Here is a 13,961-nt window from a genome sequence, read left to right as displayed (position 1 = left end):
CTCACCCCGGAACGAAACCATTTTCTCCTGCTATTGCCAGCGTATCATAACAAAAAGCCGTCACCACACTCCCACGTTGGAATAAAACATTTAAGTTCAGTTAGAAAGGCGCTACAATTGAAACACTTAAATGCATTACTTAAAAGGATTTATTAACATTCAGAAGAGAAGTTGTTCTAAATCAACTTTAAAGAATATTATAGAGAAAAGACGATTCACTTCAGACTATTTACAAGTGAAGGCAGGGTGGAATCAGAATCTCGGGGCTCCATAGTCGTCCGGCATCCTCTCAATGTTGTACCTGCAGAGAGGTTATGTTGAAACCTTCCACTGGTCACAGAGAAACATTCACTGTTTGCGTCACCTGTGGTTGGAGATGTACATGATTGGGACTCCTGGGATCTTCCTGACTCGCCTCTTCAGGTCTCTGTCCACTGTGGCCAGAATGTAACACTTGTGCTGGTGGGATGACAAAAGGATTGTCAGCATCTGTTGGCGCCGTCCTATTTGGGAAAACGTGTCACCAGAAGCTGAGATTGTTCTCGTTTTATTGATGAAGGAGAACCTGGCGCTGACAACTCATGAGAAACACAAAAGGCTGGGCATTTCAATGCTTCACTGACTGTGAAACATGACCCAGCTAACAAACCGGAAAACTCCCGGAGACGTCACCTGCACCTGGCTGCGTTGGCAGCATGTCATCACAACAAACATGTCAGAATTGTTAAGATGCTACCTGTGTGACTCTTTGGACCAGACAATCATCAGCGTAGGTTCCTTTGTGAGAGCACGGGAGACGCTCAAACCTCGCATCTTTCGCAATCCTGGAGAAGAGAAACAATCAATGTGCACTCACTGGTAGTGACCTTGAAAAAGACATTTCCACGAGTGTGAATGAAGGTTTGAAGGCCTCACCTGAGTGCGACTCTGTACTTCATTCCAAGCTTTTCAATCTCAGCCATCACACAGTCGGTGATGTACGGGATACCTGCAGGTGAAAACATGGTTACACCCCATTTCCTGGCTAACAATTCTTACATTTAAAAGCTTACATTTTGCATACAAACAATCCATCATGGACTGAACTATGTCCAGTTTGGCTTTGATGGAGAAGTTGATGAAATTGGTGTCGATAAGGACGTGGTACGGTGGTCCAAGCTGGGTGTTGTACTGGAAGAACAGGCATGACGGGTATTTGGGGCTGCGGGATGAAAAAAAGTCAGACTTTGAATCAATCAATTTGGACTTTTTGGCTGAGTCCACTTACACTTCGGTCACCGTCAGCTGTGACTGGTCCTTCTTCTTTTTCTCTGGCTTCTTGGCACGATCTTTCCCTTTTCTAAAAAACAGACAACAACAATGACACAATTGTATCAAGTTTTGAAGCCTGGCAAACGTTGACAAATTATCCTGGAAAAGCCGTTTCAGTACACACACAAGACAGAAGACAAAATATTAACCGCAACATCCCCAAAGATCTTTACAAAAAGGTGATCAATGGAACAATATATAAAATTCATTATAAAGATATAATGAAGTTGAGGTCGCAAAATGATCCTGGTCGTCTCGATTAATAAAAGTTGAATTGAAAGTTGAATAAAAACAAGATATGGCAAATCACAAAAACACAAAAATTCCTGATTACAGTAACTGAAAAATCGTAAATGCTAATACAGACATCAACATTTAAATATGTCTCTATGATAAATGAAATAAGAAAATAAAAAAGTCAAATAAAAGATAAGTGAAAAACGCATTGATGAAAAAAAAACCCACTTCTGTTTCAATTTTAATGCTCAAAGTCAACTCAAAGCAAATTTTAGCTGAGACTTTTTAGGGGGGGGGTTTCCAGGTCCAACCGTGAGCAGATACTTACACTCTTGGGTCTTTCGGACTGATCATTCTCTTCATCACAGCGTACTTCTTTGTTTTCTGCTTCGGCTGAAGTGGACAGGATTAAAATCAGACAAGCAGCAGCAACACAGACGACTAGATGATCTGTTCTTCAATTGACATGTGGATGTGAGATGTTCATGAGGGGATACAGCTACTATAGCAAATAAACAAACAACAACAAACTGGAAAGGATATGAATAAAGCAAGACCTGTTCAACCTCTGTGAAATCTAAGAAGAAACAGTGACACTATTGCATGCAATGTAGCACTCATGTAAGGTATTAACAATGTGTAATGAACATTCATTTACTCATGTGATGTTGTTATTCAGATGCATTTGGATTGGAAAAACGTGCCAAATGAGGACAAAAGCTGCTTAAAATGGAGCCAGTGTTGTCGCCTATATTAACACAAACGACGGCTTTCTAAAAGCAAAAACATCGCTGACATTTGTCATAATAAGACGCCGAGCAGCTGCGGAGCACCGATGCTAACAAGGCTGCTACACACACTGACTCGACTTCAGTACGTCTTCCACGCCTGATGTTTAAGCGGAGGTAATGTTCGCATTCGGCACACGACCACCGATGTTCATATGAAAGCAGATGAAGCTACCACACGCTTTTAACTAACCATGGTCGCTGATCGTTGCCGGAGCCGCTCCAACTCTGGTCCCTTCCCTCGTGCGTGTATCCACGCGCATGTTGATGACGTCATCGATGCTTCGTCGTGCGCATCCGGCTGCTAAGCTAACACCTGTCAGTCGAAGGTAAATACATCTTTAGGAAAATTGAAAATGCTCAGTATCGTTCCATTATTTAGCGTTGCTGAATGATGAGTAAACACTTGCATGCGGTGTTTTGCAGCACGACTTTGTCTGACATTGTGTCGCGCTTTCTAAAATTATGCTCACATTGTTGGCTAACTGTGCTAGCTGTTAGCATCATTTCATCCCATCCCATTGTATGCTGTGTCCCGTGTGCAAGCATTGTCTGTGCGGGATGCTAGTCCACGCATCGGTCTCTAACCGTGGCGTCCAAGCAGCCTTGGACCAGCTAAGTTGCCACGGACTGCTGACGTGTATTCGCTACTATATATTAATAACGCGCTTGGCAGGTCCATTGTCTGTGATGTTTCTGTCATCACGATAAGAGTAATTATTTGTCTGTTCAATTTAAAAAAACTGAAGTGAAATTCTTCATGCATATTTTAGCGTGTTGCATTTCATGTAATGTTAGTCTTCCATCAGCCAACACGCCTCCAAGCTGTCAATTAAATATTAATGCACTGTTGGTAGACCTTCAAACGACAGAGACTGGAGCTGGTTTGATCTTTTGGTGCAGATCCAGTCTTTAATTTTTGCCGTGCTATTGATTTTATTCCGCTGCAGTTGATTTGGCTGCCCCCCTCAACAACCCCTGCTGAAGCAGGAGTTCCACCGAGGCGCTAAAAAGGGTCTAAGCCAAGGCTTAAAGATGGTCTGATGGACCGCCGCTTTTTCCTGACCCTCCTCTTCTGTTCTGCGTTGTGGATCTTCTTCTGGGAAGTGCGCTGGAAGAGAGGCAAGGAAAGTCAGCTTGAGGAATGGCTGCAGGGACACCGCCTCTCGCAGTACAAGAGTTTATTTGAAGGTACGTGGGTTGGGTTCTGACATCTAGTTTTACCTGAATTCTGTAGTGACAGGGTCTTGTTTGAGGCAGATTTTGGCTTTTTGTGTCTTAACTTACTACAATGGTACCTCGGTTCTCGACCACAATCCGTTCCAGACGGCCGTTCGAGAAGCGATTTGTTGTGAAATATTAATTGATTTTCCCATTACAATGAATGGAAAAAGAAATTTCGTTCATTCCAAGCCTTAAAATAGGCTTTTTGTAGGAGTGACTGTAGAGTGTCTGCTGCAGGTGCGCTGTTCTTTTTCGCTCGGAGGTGTCAAGAGTGAGCACCTGTGACACTCTACCACGGTCCAGTGTGGAGACCTCAATATGAAGAAAACACAGTCAGTAAATGGAGCTAACGAGACACGTCAGCATACAGAGGCTGCGTTATACACAATAACAAAGCGCGTCGTGGGTCAGCTGATCGGTCAGCGCACGTTATGTTTCGTCTGGCTTTTTTTGGGGCCGTTCGAGTTCTGGATTTTCATTCGAAATCAGAAGCAAAAAAAATCTCGGATTTTTTTTTTTTTTGTTCAAACTCGTTCGAAGTTCGGGACATTCGAAAACCAAGTATTATCAAAAGCTGAGTCTCTGAAGAATGTGTTCAAGTTTTTGAAAGTTATTTTCCAGTATGTGATAATAAATGAAGGATTACATTTCACCTATCGTCATGGCAACCCATCTTCATCTTCCTAATTTATCTGATATTTAAAGCAATGGTTATGGGCTAAAATAATAATAATGAGTAATAGCAAAAGGAGTTCTGTTTCCTACATACAAAGGTTACCTATTATGCTGTGGGTTCTGAATGTAAAAAAATGTGTTTGTACTTAGAATGCCGTCTCGTGAACATGTGAAATGCAAACTTTGAGAAAAACATGTTTGTAGACAGATGGTAAATCTGAGTTATTTACACTGTTGCTATGTCTGTTTATTGCAAGATGCTAGTTGCTCTGACTTTAATCACTTCACCGCCCAGAAGGGAATTATTCTGCTCGTTGTTTTGATCCCTGTCATTCTATGCATAAACATACATTCGATATCCATTAAGGAAATATCAGCGAGCACTTACATCTGCTCAAGAGCTTTATCACATCGCTGGTCAGCTTCAACGATGGATTTGTATTTATCTTTTTTTTTTTTTGGCTTGTGGTTCTCTGGTGATGTAGATGTCCAGACACTGGAGGAACTGAGTCTGAGTATACTGAGTCGTCTGGAGGAGGTGGTGAAGGAACAGCAGCGCTGGAGGGAGATCGCTGAGGCGCACATCCAGCTGCTCCGTGACTTTGCCTTCCAGGAGTGGCTCTGCTCCCAGAACCTGGAGCACTACTACCACACGTAAGCTGCGGAGGAACTTCAGAACATTTGTACACCTTTTTGATTGAAACTTGCGAAGCAGTGTTTAAATGTAGAAATCTTTTTCTTATTTTCATATTGACGAGATGATCCGTAAATCCAGCTGATATTTAATGGTTTTACCTCTGTGGACTTTGGAAAGTGATAATAACCCCCTGTACTGTTGGTCACACAATCCTCATGGCTCAACAGCACAGTTACGTTTGAGTGTCAGTGTCACTGCAGCCGTGTTCTTCCCTGAGCCTCTCACATTTCCTCTTACAATCCTCTGCAACAGATTGAAGACGCTCGGCTGCATGAACCTGGATGATCTGTCCCAGCTAGACAGTCAGCTGCAGCTCTCGCTAGCTGCCTGGGGTTACTACTACGAAGACTACATCAAACTCTCCACCGGCATCAAGGTCCTCCAGGCGTCACGCAGAAGCCGGGACCAGGACTACGAGATCCGGCTGGTTCACAGTCTTGCAGAGCGGCGTCTGAATGAGAAGTGGTCATTCGGTAAGCTTGCAGACCTGCATTGTGCTGCAACATAAAACTAAAATCTCAGTCTTTTAAGACTCTGTCATGTCCTTTCAGGTGGAGCGCTGATATTTGGCTGTAGTGTGGCACTGTGCTTTTTAACAAGGGACCTCATGTTTTACGTTATTGGTGGGTGACGTCTGTGAATGTTCAGAAATGCCTTTGAGACACTCAACAACTGAGCAAAGGAAATTGTTTTGGCTGCTTTTATCTATCTATCTTTCATCTGATGGTTTGTCTTCTCCCGTCCCAGGTGGAATTACTGTTTCCATCATAGCGTTTGTCTTCACCATCAAGTTCCTCTGCGAGCTCGCAGCCAGGGTGGTCAGCTTCCTCCAGAATGAGGACCCAGGGCGCCGCGGCGACCGCAGCATCTACGATTATGTGCGGGGGAATTACCTGGACCCTCGCTCCTGCAAGGTGTCCTGGGATTGGAAGGAGCCGCAGGAGGTGGGGCAGACCATGAGCTTCAGAGTTCAGGTGAGCAACAGATCACTAGCTGTCACTCTGATGACTTAACCTGTTATAAAGCACTTATTATCGCTACAAACACTGTATATTGGCATGAATAAGCTAGTAGTTCATTTGTTTTCATATGTGTTCACTATTGAAAAGATTTTCAAAACTGTGTCGCCAGCTCTTCTATAAGAACGGTCAGCCCTTCCCAGCGCACCGGCCGGTAGGACTGAGGGTCAACATTACCCATATTGAACTGGCTCTGGACATCCCGGTCACCCAGGAGGTTTTACAGGACCAGGAGTCCAATGTGGTGAAAGTGGCTTTCACTGTGCGCAAAGCTGGACGCTACGAAGTCGCCGTCAAACTGGGCGGCCTCAACGTGGCCTACAGCCCTTATTATAAAATCTTCCAGCCTGGTACGTGCTCCTCTGCTGCTCTTTCTCAGCCGAGTCTAACAGCGAGACTCAGTGTTTTGTTTGGATTATTTTAGGTACAGTCGTCCCATCCAAGACCAAGATCGCCTACCATTTTTCCACGCTGGTGCTGACTAACGGACAGCAGCACACCCTGCAGATCGAGCCGCGGGACGAGTACGGAAACCCCACCAGTAACTCAACATCACTCACAGATGAAGCTAACTACAGCGTCAACGTGCACTCTGTAAGACCAGCATCCTCTCCATCGCCCCTCACGGTGCACGGTCCAATTCTAAACCTGACTATTTCTTGACTTCTCAAGCTGGGAACCGTGGAGGACGACAGCCTGGAGGGTCAGTTCAGCAAGTCAGTCACGCTCAACAAGCCCCAGTGCCAGGTCCTGCTGAGGTTGACCTTGAGGAGAACCGGCTGTTTCCGTACCCGCATCACCTACAAAGACCAGCCGCTCAGCAACGGAGAGTTTGATATTATTGTTCTCAGTGGTACGTTACCGGCGTCTTATTTAAGTGGAGGCCATTTGTGTTGACACCGCTCACCTGCATGCAGAGAATGAGAAGGTGTGTGTGGAGAAGAACGTGTCCACTCAGGGGAACAGCATCTACTTCGAGGCGTACCTGTACAGCAGCGGGAACTACTGCAGCTCCTCCTGGCAGTTCCCTGCCTCCTCACTGCTGGCACCCCAGAGGAGGCCCTCCATGGGGGAGGAGGAGGATGAGCATGACTCTCCTGTGGAGGGGCAACCAGAGAAAGTCAAGAAACCAAAAAAGGTCTACTGTTACATATCGCCAAAGGTAGGACGTGCACCAAGTTTCTCAGACCCTGTGGAGAACATTAATCCTAAATCTGGTGGTTATTTTCAAAAAACAGCAACTCTCTGTGAAGGAATTCTACCTGAAGATTATTCCATGGCGCCTTTTCACCTTCCGAGTCTGTCCTGGAACAAAAGTAAAACATATATTTTAGTTATTTTTAGAAGCCACTGTAACATTTATATGTTCAAGAATAATATTTTGACTGTCACACGATTCTAGTTCACCTATCACGGACCTGACCCTGTCCACAAGTACCTGACCCTCGTGGTGGACGACGGCATTCAGCCCCCGGTGGAGCTCAGCTGCAAAGACCGGAACATCATGGCGGCGACCTTCATCCGCTTCCTGCACAAAAACATCGGTTTGTCACCCGCCATTCGGGGAGTCTCACGACGCAGCTCTCCCATTCACGCTTCACTCTCCGCAGGCGGCTCTGAGACCTTCCAGGACAAAGTGAACTTCTTTCAACGTGAGCTCAGGCAAATCCACTCGAAGAAACCTCGCACCAAGACCTGCCTCAAAATCGCTCGCCACTCAATCCTCGACTCGGTCCGTGCTGTCCTTCAACAAAACAAGTTTGATTTCGCTGTGGCTGATTGTCTCTCTCCCGCAGTCCCTAAAGGCAACACGAAACTTCTCAGTGTCTGACTGGAGCAAGAACTTTGAGGTGGTCTTCCAGGATGAAGAAGGTAATTCATTGCATTGTAGCTGAGGACCGACCTTGTGCTTCCTCACACTAAAGCTCCTGGTGTCTCTGCAGCTCTGGACTGGGGCGGCCCGCGCCGGGAGTGGTTCGAGCTCATTTGCAAGACCCTGTTTGACACCTCCAACCAGCTCTTCACCCGCTTCACTGACAATAACCAGGGACTGGTGAGACTGCATCTCCCTCAGTGTCCCGCGAACATCACTCCCACCCACTTCTCAACCTCCTGTGTGGTTGGTTCCCAGGTGCATCCGAACGCAGAGAGGCCGCAGCACCTGCGCCTGAAGATGTACGAGTTTGCCGGTCGGGTCGTTGGGAAGTGCCTGTACGAGTCGGCGCTGGGCGGAGCCTACAAGCAGCTGGTCCGGGCTCGATTCACTCGCTCCTTCTTGGCTCAAATCATCGGACTGAGGATGAACTACAAGGTGAAATATTCATCGCTGGGTCTAAAAACATCTCCAGAGCTGCTCTGGACACACATTTTTCATGAAGAAGTCTGCATATAGGCAGAAATTGATCTATTTAAAGTTCCTCAAAGACTGTTATTTATTTTGTGTCCACGCTCTCAGTATTTCGAGACGGACGACCAGGAGTTCTACAAAACCAAAGTGTGTTTCATTCTGAACAACGACGTGAGTGAGATGGACCTGGTGTTTGCTGAGGAGAAGTACAGCAAGTCGGGCCAGCTGGAGAAGGTGATGCTTCTGTGGATCATGATCTTCTGAGGAGATGATCTCATGGTGATGTCCCTGCCTGCAGGTGGTGGAGCTCATCTCGGGCGGCGCTCAGATCGCGGTAACCAACGAAAACAAGATGCATTACCTCAACCTGCTGGCTCAGTACCGACTGGCCAGCCAGGTGAGGGATGAGGTGGAGCACTTCCTGAAAGGTGAGCGGACGCCGCTGCTGGTGTGGACTCTCTCCACACCTTCTTTAATCTTTAACCTCACTTCCTTTTTAGGTCTGAATGAGCTGGTGCCGGAGAACCTCTTAGCCATATTCGACGAGAACGAGCTGGAGGTGGGTTCAGTGGCGTATGAGGCGTCGCGGTCTGGAGCGAGTCTAACGCACGTGTGTCTTTGCAGCTGTTGATGTGCGGCACTGGAGATATAAACGTGCAGGACTTCAAGGCACACGCTGTGATCGTCGGAGGATCCTGGCACTTCAGAGAGAAGGTCAGATTTAAGTGGGACATGTGAAGCGAGACGGGAACTGACCCAGTCCTCTGATGGATCACAGGTGATGAAGTGGTTCTGGGCGGTCGTGTCCAGCTTCACGCAGGAGGAGCTGGCTCGTCTCCTGCAGTTCACCACCGGCTCCTCCCAGCTCCCCCCAGGAGGCTTCAACACCCTCTGCCCCTCGTTCCAGATCATCGCCGCCCCGACTCAGAGCACCCTGCCCACCGCACACACCTGGTGAGACCACCGATCCAGACACCCCCCTGTCCCCTTCCTCCCTGAATCAGGAGTGAAACCTCTCTCTTCTTCCTCGCACAGTTTCAACCAGCTGTGCCTCCCAACCTACGACTCCTACGAGGAGCTGCACAAGATGCTGAAGCTGGCCATCAGCGAGGGCAGCGAAGGCTTCGGCATGCTCTGACCCCACTGTGGACCCCGCTCACCCAGCCCTCTTTGATAACAAGTGAGATTCTCCCATGAGACCGAGGCGTGTAAATAGATCTGCTTCTGTAAATACGACACCGCTAACTGTAACAGTCAGGCTAACGTAGTTTCCTATGTCTGGAGCGACGCAGGCCTCGAGTATTAATGTGTAAATCTGCTTTTTCCGCGACCTGAGGAACACTTAAGTGCAACGGCGCTCTGCATGGGATGTGGGCGGCGTTGGCACCTGCAGCACTTTTGGCCTTAACTGATCAGGGACGGGTGTGTCTGACTAGTGCATCACTCCTTTATTTGGACTCCTGTACATACTAGCGTTCGAACATAAGGGATTATACGTTTCCTAACTTATTCTGTAAATAGTTTCGGGAGCAGCGAATGTTTTTTTTAACTTGCCTTATCGACGCCCTCTGCCTCTGATTGTATCCAGAGAAATGGTTTGTTACTCACGTGCCTGCTGTGCGCAGGGCGGCTGGAGGTGTCGGGTGGATGCGCTAGACCTCAGATTCTCATTCCACCTATGCATCCATCCTTCACGCGCTCGGTGAAACACACACTCATTCCAGTGCGGACTGAAGCAACCGTAGCCATACTGTCTCACATCGACAACACACTTCTTTTTATTGGATTCTCTGCTGGTCCAGACTCAAGTCAAAATATATATTATATGTAACAATATAGTATTATTATATATAATATATGGCTGTCTGTTTTCCTTCTGTCCTGCTCAAGGGCATTAAACCGTTCAGTTTTAGCAACAACTCTTTAAAATCTTCAGCTTTCGACTTTATCAAGTGGTTTTTGGTGTTTGTTTGGGTCGTGCAATCCAGGGTTTATGTTTGGAAGTAAAAGGGTTGAGATGTTCTGATGGCTGAATCACCACACGTGTCTGTGAAACACACATGAAGGAACGCATTTCTGTTCGACTCCTCATCATCTGTTTAGTTCTAGGTTAGTGAGCCGGTCTTTTAGCTAGCGTTGATACGGTGTTACGATTGACTTTAAAGCTGGAGGTGTTTCTTTTTTATTATTTTTTAAAATGCTGATGATGAATGTTTGAGATTCTCAGCTTTGCAGGTCCTTTGTTTATGGAAATAAAAAAGATGGACTCCACTTGTGTCGAGCTGATTTTTTTACTTTGTTTTTTATGTGGAACAACCTCGAATGTTGTCAGTAATAAATTAAGTTTTTACAAGACTACAAAACATTGTCAGAAAAATCGAACTGATCCATTTTACACTGAAAGAATATGAAGATTATTAACTGGGACCAGGTTTTAATGAATAAAATGTTGAATAAATGCATGAATTGAAGGAAGGTTTGTGTGCATCTGCAACAAGTTTTAAGCGTGTAGACAGAAATAAATACTTGGTCGTTAAAAAAAGAAAAAATGTAAATATTTACATAAATGTAATTAATTGTCATATTTACATAATCGTATATAGCTACAATGGTTATTTTCACTCCATATTCTCCACCAACTTAATAATGAAAATAATAATAATAATAACAGTACAGATTATGATGACAAATGTATTTTTTTCAATGCTCGTAGTTTGTCAATTGTTTATTTTACGAATGGGGAATGTAGCTCAGCATTATTGATCCTAGTCAGCGGCTGACAGGCATTTAAATATTGACTATCACTTTAAGTGCTAACTTGCTGGGCAGGTAAATAGTGACGCTGATGGACATTGGCATTTTTACAGTCCCCAATAAACCTGTTGACCCATCTTTGGATATTATATATTCAAACTAATGTAGACATATTAAACTACAGAACCGGTCATTTTAAATACATTTGAAATGAGTATAATTTAGTAAAACACTTTATTGCCTGGCCATTATAAACTATAGCATCTATATTTAACTGGTTTTGCTTGGCTTATGTAGCATACTAAACTTACATTTATTACTCATAATTGTCATGGGGAAAATGGTTGATAAATGAATGGTAGCTGAGTTTAGAAAAACTGCGCGCATGCGTGCTCCAACCTTGCGAAAGCTGTGCTGACCATGATGCACTGCGCAGTGTTTGCGCTTGTCGATGACGTCAAAATCCTAGGACGGCAGTGTGTGGCTGAGCAAAACAACAGTGCAGTCCGTCGCTGTGCGTTTAGTCGTTATCCGGGACCGAACCGACGCGATGGAGCACTGTCGGAGACAAGTTAAAGAAGACTGCGAAGAGCTGCTCGGCCGCTTCCAGAGGAGCCAGTCGGTTCGGTTCGAGGCGTTCAGTCAGATCTGGCGGGACATGAAGTTCGAGCAGATCTTCTAGTGAGTTAACTTTGCTTCAGAGGCCACTGTCTTCATCCACACATCCACTCAATAATGTCAACACTAAATAAGAAACACGTCAATGTTGTCCTTTCATTGTGTCTGTGTGTTAGCAATGTTGTCAATATTTACATCTCGATATAATTTGCTCACAAAATTCTGCGACTCAACACTTTGTTTCAGTGGTGTTGAGTTCCACGAGCGGCGTCCATTCTGTCGCTTGGTTTTGGACGTGGCGTCCCAGTTCTTCTTGCCGCCCTTCACTTACCACATCCGGGTCGGAGGACTGTTCCTGCTGTACGCCTTGGCCCACAAGCAGCTGGCCGAACCGCCCGAGCAGGTGACCCCTGGGTGATAAAGGTCACGCATGACAGACTTGTCCAAGTTCTGACTTAGTATCCTGTGGTTCTGTGTCAGGTCCGCTTGGCCCTAAAGGACTGGAAGGAGGTTCAGCAGTTCGAAGAGGACTCACTGAATGCCCGACACTACGATGTGGTTTTGATCCTGCGCAGGCTTTTAGCTGAGAAGCTGGTCCAGTTCACGGCTACACCAACGCTGGTGAGACCCGGGCCTTCTCTTCTCCTACTGCTCCGTCTCTCAACACCTCCTCCGTCTCCTCTCAGCTCTGCTACAGGAAGAAGAGGGAGGTCAGAACGCAGGCGGACATCTCAAAGGAGTTCCTGGAGAGGACTTCCCGTCCTCTGAACCTCATCAGCACTGAGCTGCTTGAGGTGAGTGATGTCAGGTTCAGGCTCAGCGGTCAGTCGGGTTCAACCGTGGTCTCCTGACAGGAGCTGGCGAACATCCATCACGTGTACAAGAAGCTCAAGACCTCGGTTCCAGACGTGTCGCAGAATTCTGAGTCCAACAGGACACGCCAAGACTTGGTGTCCCGACTGGAGGGCGCAGTGCTGGAGTTCTCCCAGTGGCAAAACAGAGACACAGAGGTCAGACACACATATCGCACTTGGAAAGACTTTTATTTTATTTTATTTCCAAAGCACTTTGGTGGGACCCTCTCTGACCTTGGCAATAAAGCTGATTCTGGCTTCCCGTCTCCACAGGTGGGACAGAGAGAGGTCACCTCAGAAGAAGAGTCTTTGCCGGTTGATCCGGAGGTAAAACCTTACTCAGATCAAAGTGACTGTATCCAAATTGTTGTTGAGTCGCTGTCTTCTGTCCTCAGAGCTCCAGGCGGGCTCAGCTTCTCTCTCGCATCAAAACAAAAGCGTTCCAGACAGCCGCCCAGGTTACTTTTATTTTGAAAATACCGGCTCTGTCATGGCTCTCAATATTAAACCAAGCCGTTTTGCCACAGACGCCCAAGTCCCGCCGCCATCGACAGGTCCAGGTGGACTCCCAGCCCAGTCGCTCCTCGCAGAGGTGCAGCAGACCGTCGCTCAAGGCCAGAACCATCATGCATGTGCAGCTCACAGGTAAGCCCCGCCTCCACACCGCATCACTGAGGAAAGAAAACACTTTGGCTCTTAACGTTCCGTCTCCCTCAGGTGACCTTGAAAAAGAAGCGTCAACAACCACTAGTGTCAGTCGTCTGTCAACACTGGACTCGGCACCTAAAGGTAATCATCCTGGAGCAGAGATTGGCAGCTGGGCCTGTTTTTCAACTGGCAGAAAAAGTATTCTGATATAAATATGTAAATGCCTTATGCATTTATTCGCCGCTGTCAACATGCTGATTGGTTGAAAGTGTTTGCAGCATGAATATTTGAATAGTAAACGCTCTTTTTTTTCCGGTTTTGCAGAGACGCAGAAGACGCCTTCCAGATTTAGCTGGTGACACTTTGAAGGAAACGGCACCGGTGCTGCGCATTAAAGCGAATTCCTCAGCCAGAGTGTTGTGTGTTGATCAAGTGCCATCGGAACCATAAGAAATCCTGTGAAGAGCCTCGCAGTCGTGAGACGTTGGTGCTGTTTAGAAACAACATCGATGTAAATGGATCAAAGCCCGAGCCCTCTGTTCTCTCAGGCCCTTGTTCCACAGGTTTTCTCCCACTGTGCAAGCACAGTTTAAGATAACCAGCTCAGATAAAATTATTTGTTGACATTTACCTAAGTCAATAGAGGGATGCTGCAAGGTTATTTCATGAGAATCTCATGCTTTTTAAAGAGGAAAATGTCTCGGTGAATCTGGGGGTGATCGGTCCCTGAACGCCTCAGGTGTGGGGGCCGAAGTGGGGCCCGTGGATGGAGGCGGAGGGTGGGCGGGG

General features: G+C 46.4%; 3 protein-coding genes across 3 annotated transcripts; 2 read left to right on the top strand and 1 right to left on the bottom strand.

Moving 5' to 3' along the window:
• Positions 1-107: 107 nt before the first annotated feature.
• On the bottom strand, positions 108-2,603 carry fcf1 (FCF1 rRNA-processing protein). Its single transcript, XM_053845277.1, has 8 exons — positions 2,530-2,603; positions 1,877-1,941; positions 1,268-1,339; positions 1,053-1,201; positions 916-988; positions 737-824; positions 365-459; positions 108-301 (listed from the first exon to the last, which is right to left on the bottom strand). The coding sequence occupies exons 1-8, from the start codon at positions 2,530-2,532 to the stop codon at positions 253-255; spliced, it is 594 nt and encodes a 197-aa protein (XP_053701252.1). The 5' UTR covers positions 2,533-2,603; the 3' UTR covers positions 108-252.
• On the top strand, positions 2,602-10,559 carry arel1 (apoptosis resistant E3 ubiquitin protein ligase 1). Its single transcript, XM_053845273.1, has 22 exons — positions 2,602-2,665; positions 3,287-3,527; positions 4,721-4,889; positions 5,185-5,405; positions 5,484-5,555; positions 5,680-5,906; positions 6,064-6,301; positions 6,376-6,545; positions 6,624-6,804; positions 6,869-7,113; positions 7,190-7,267; positions 7,354-7,495; positions 7,562-7,683; positions 7,748-7,823; positions 7,895-8,004; positions 8,083-8,262; positions 8,407-8,532; positions 8,597-8,726; positions 8,799-8,857; positions 8,923-9,012; positions 9,077-9,252; positions 9,334-10,559. Exons 2-22 carry the CDS (start codon positions 3,380-3,382, stop codon positions 9,434-9,436), a joined length of 3,063 nt encoding a protein of 1,020 aa, XP_053701248.1. The 5' UTR covers positions 2,602-2,665; positions 3,287-3,379; the 3' UTR covers positions 9,437-10,559.
• Positions 10,560-11,513: 954 nt separating this feature from the next.
• On the top strand, positions 11,514-13,867 carry snapc1b (small nuclear RNA activating complex, polypeptide 1b). Its single transcript, XM_053845554.1, has 10 exons — positions 11,514-11,733; positions 11,917-12,073; positions 12,151-12,291; positions 12,357-12,464; positions 12,525-12,680; positions 12,798-12,851; positions 12,920-12,982; positions 13,052-13,169; positions 13,242-13,313; positions 13,497-13,867. Exons 1-10 carry the CDS (start codon positions 11,603-11,605, stop codon positions 13,529-13,531), a joined length of 1,035 nt encoding a protein of 344 aa, XP_053701529.1. The 5' UTR covers positions 11,514-11,602; the 3' UTR covers positions 13,532-13,867.
• The last annotated feature ends 94 nt before the right edge of the window (positions 13,868-13,961 follow it).

Source organism: Synchiropus splendidus, chromosome 16, assembly GCF_027744825.2.
Source record: "Synchiropus splendidus isolate RoL2022-P1 chromosome 16, RoL_Sspl_1.0, whole genome shotgun sequence".
In the NCBI taxonomy this organism is placed as follows: Eukaryota; Metazoa; Chordata; class Actinopteri; order Syngnathiformes; family Callionymidae; genus Synchiropus; species Synchiropus splendidus.
Note: the sequence above shows the minus strand (reverse complement) of the source record. Positions and strands in the feature narration are given on the sequence as shown.

Bases quoted from the DNA above. Each gene is read 5' to 3' on its own strand.
- fcf1 (XM_053845277.1), bottom strand. The intron at 989-1,052 runs GTAAGCTTTTAA...TTTCACCTGCAG, and splicing joins GGATTGTTTGTATGCAAAAT to GTATCCCGTACATCACCGAC. The intron at 302-364 runs GTGACGCAAACA...ACCTCTCTGCAG, and splicing joins ATGTACATCTCCAACCACAG to GTACAACATTGAGAGGATGC.
- arel1 (XM_053845273.1), top strand. From the start codon at position 3,380: ATGGACCGCCGCTTTTTCCTGACCCTCCTCTTCTGTTCTGCGTTGTGG. The intron at 3,528-4,720 runs GTACGTGGGTTG...CTGGTGATGTAG, and splicing joins GTACAAGAGTTTATTTGAAG to ATGTCCAGACACTGGAGGAA. The intron at 8,005-8,082 runs GTGAGACTGCAT...GTTGGTTCCCAG, and splicing joins CTGACAATAACCAGGGACTG to GTGCATCCGAACGCAGAGAG.
- snapc1b (XM_053845554.1), top strand. From the start codon at position 11,603: ATGGAGCACTGTCGGAGACAAGTTAAAGAAGACTGCGAAGAGCTGCTC. The intron at 12,465-12,524 runs GTGAGTGATGTC...GTCTCCTGACAG, and splicing joins TCAGCACTGAGCTGCTTGAG to GAGCTGGCGAACATCCATCA. The intron at 13,170-13,241 runs GTAAGCCCCGCC...CGTCTCCCTCAG, and splicing joins CATGCATGTGCAGCTCACAG to GTGACCTTGAAAAAGAAGCG.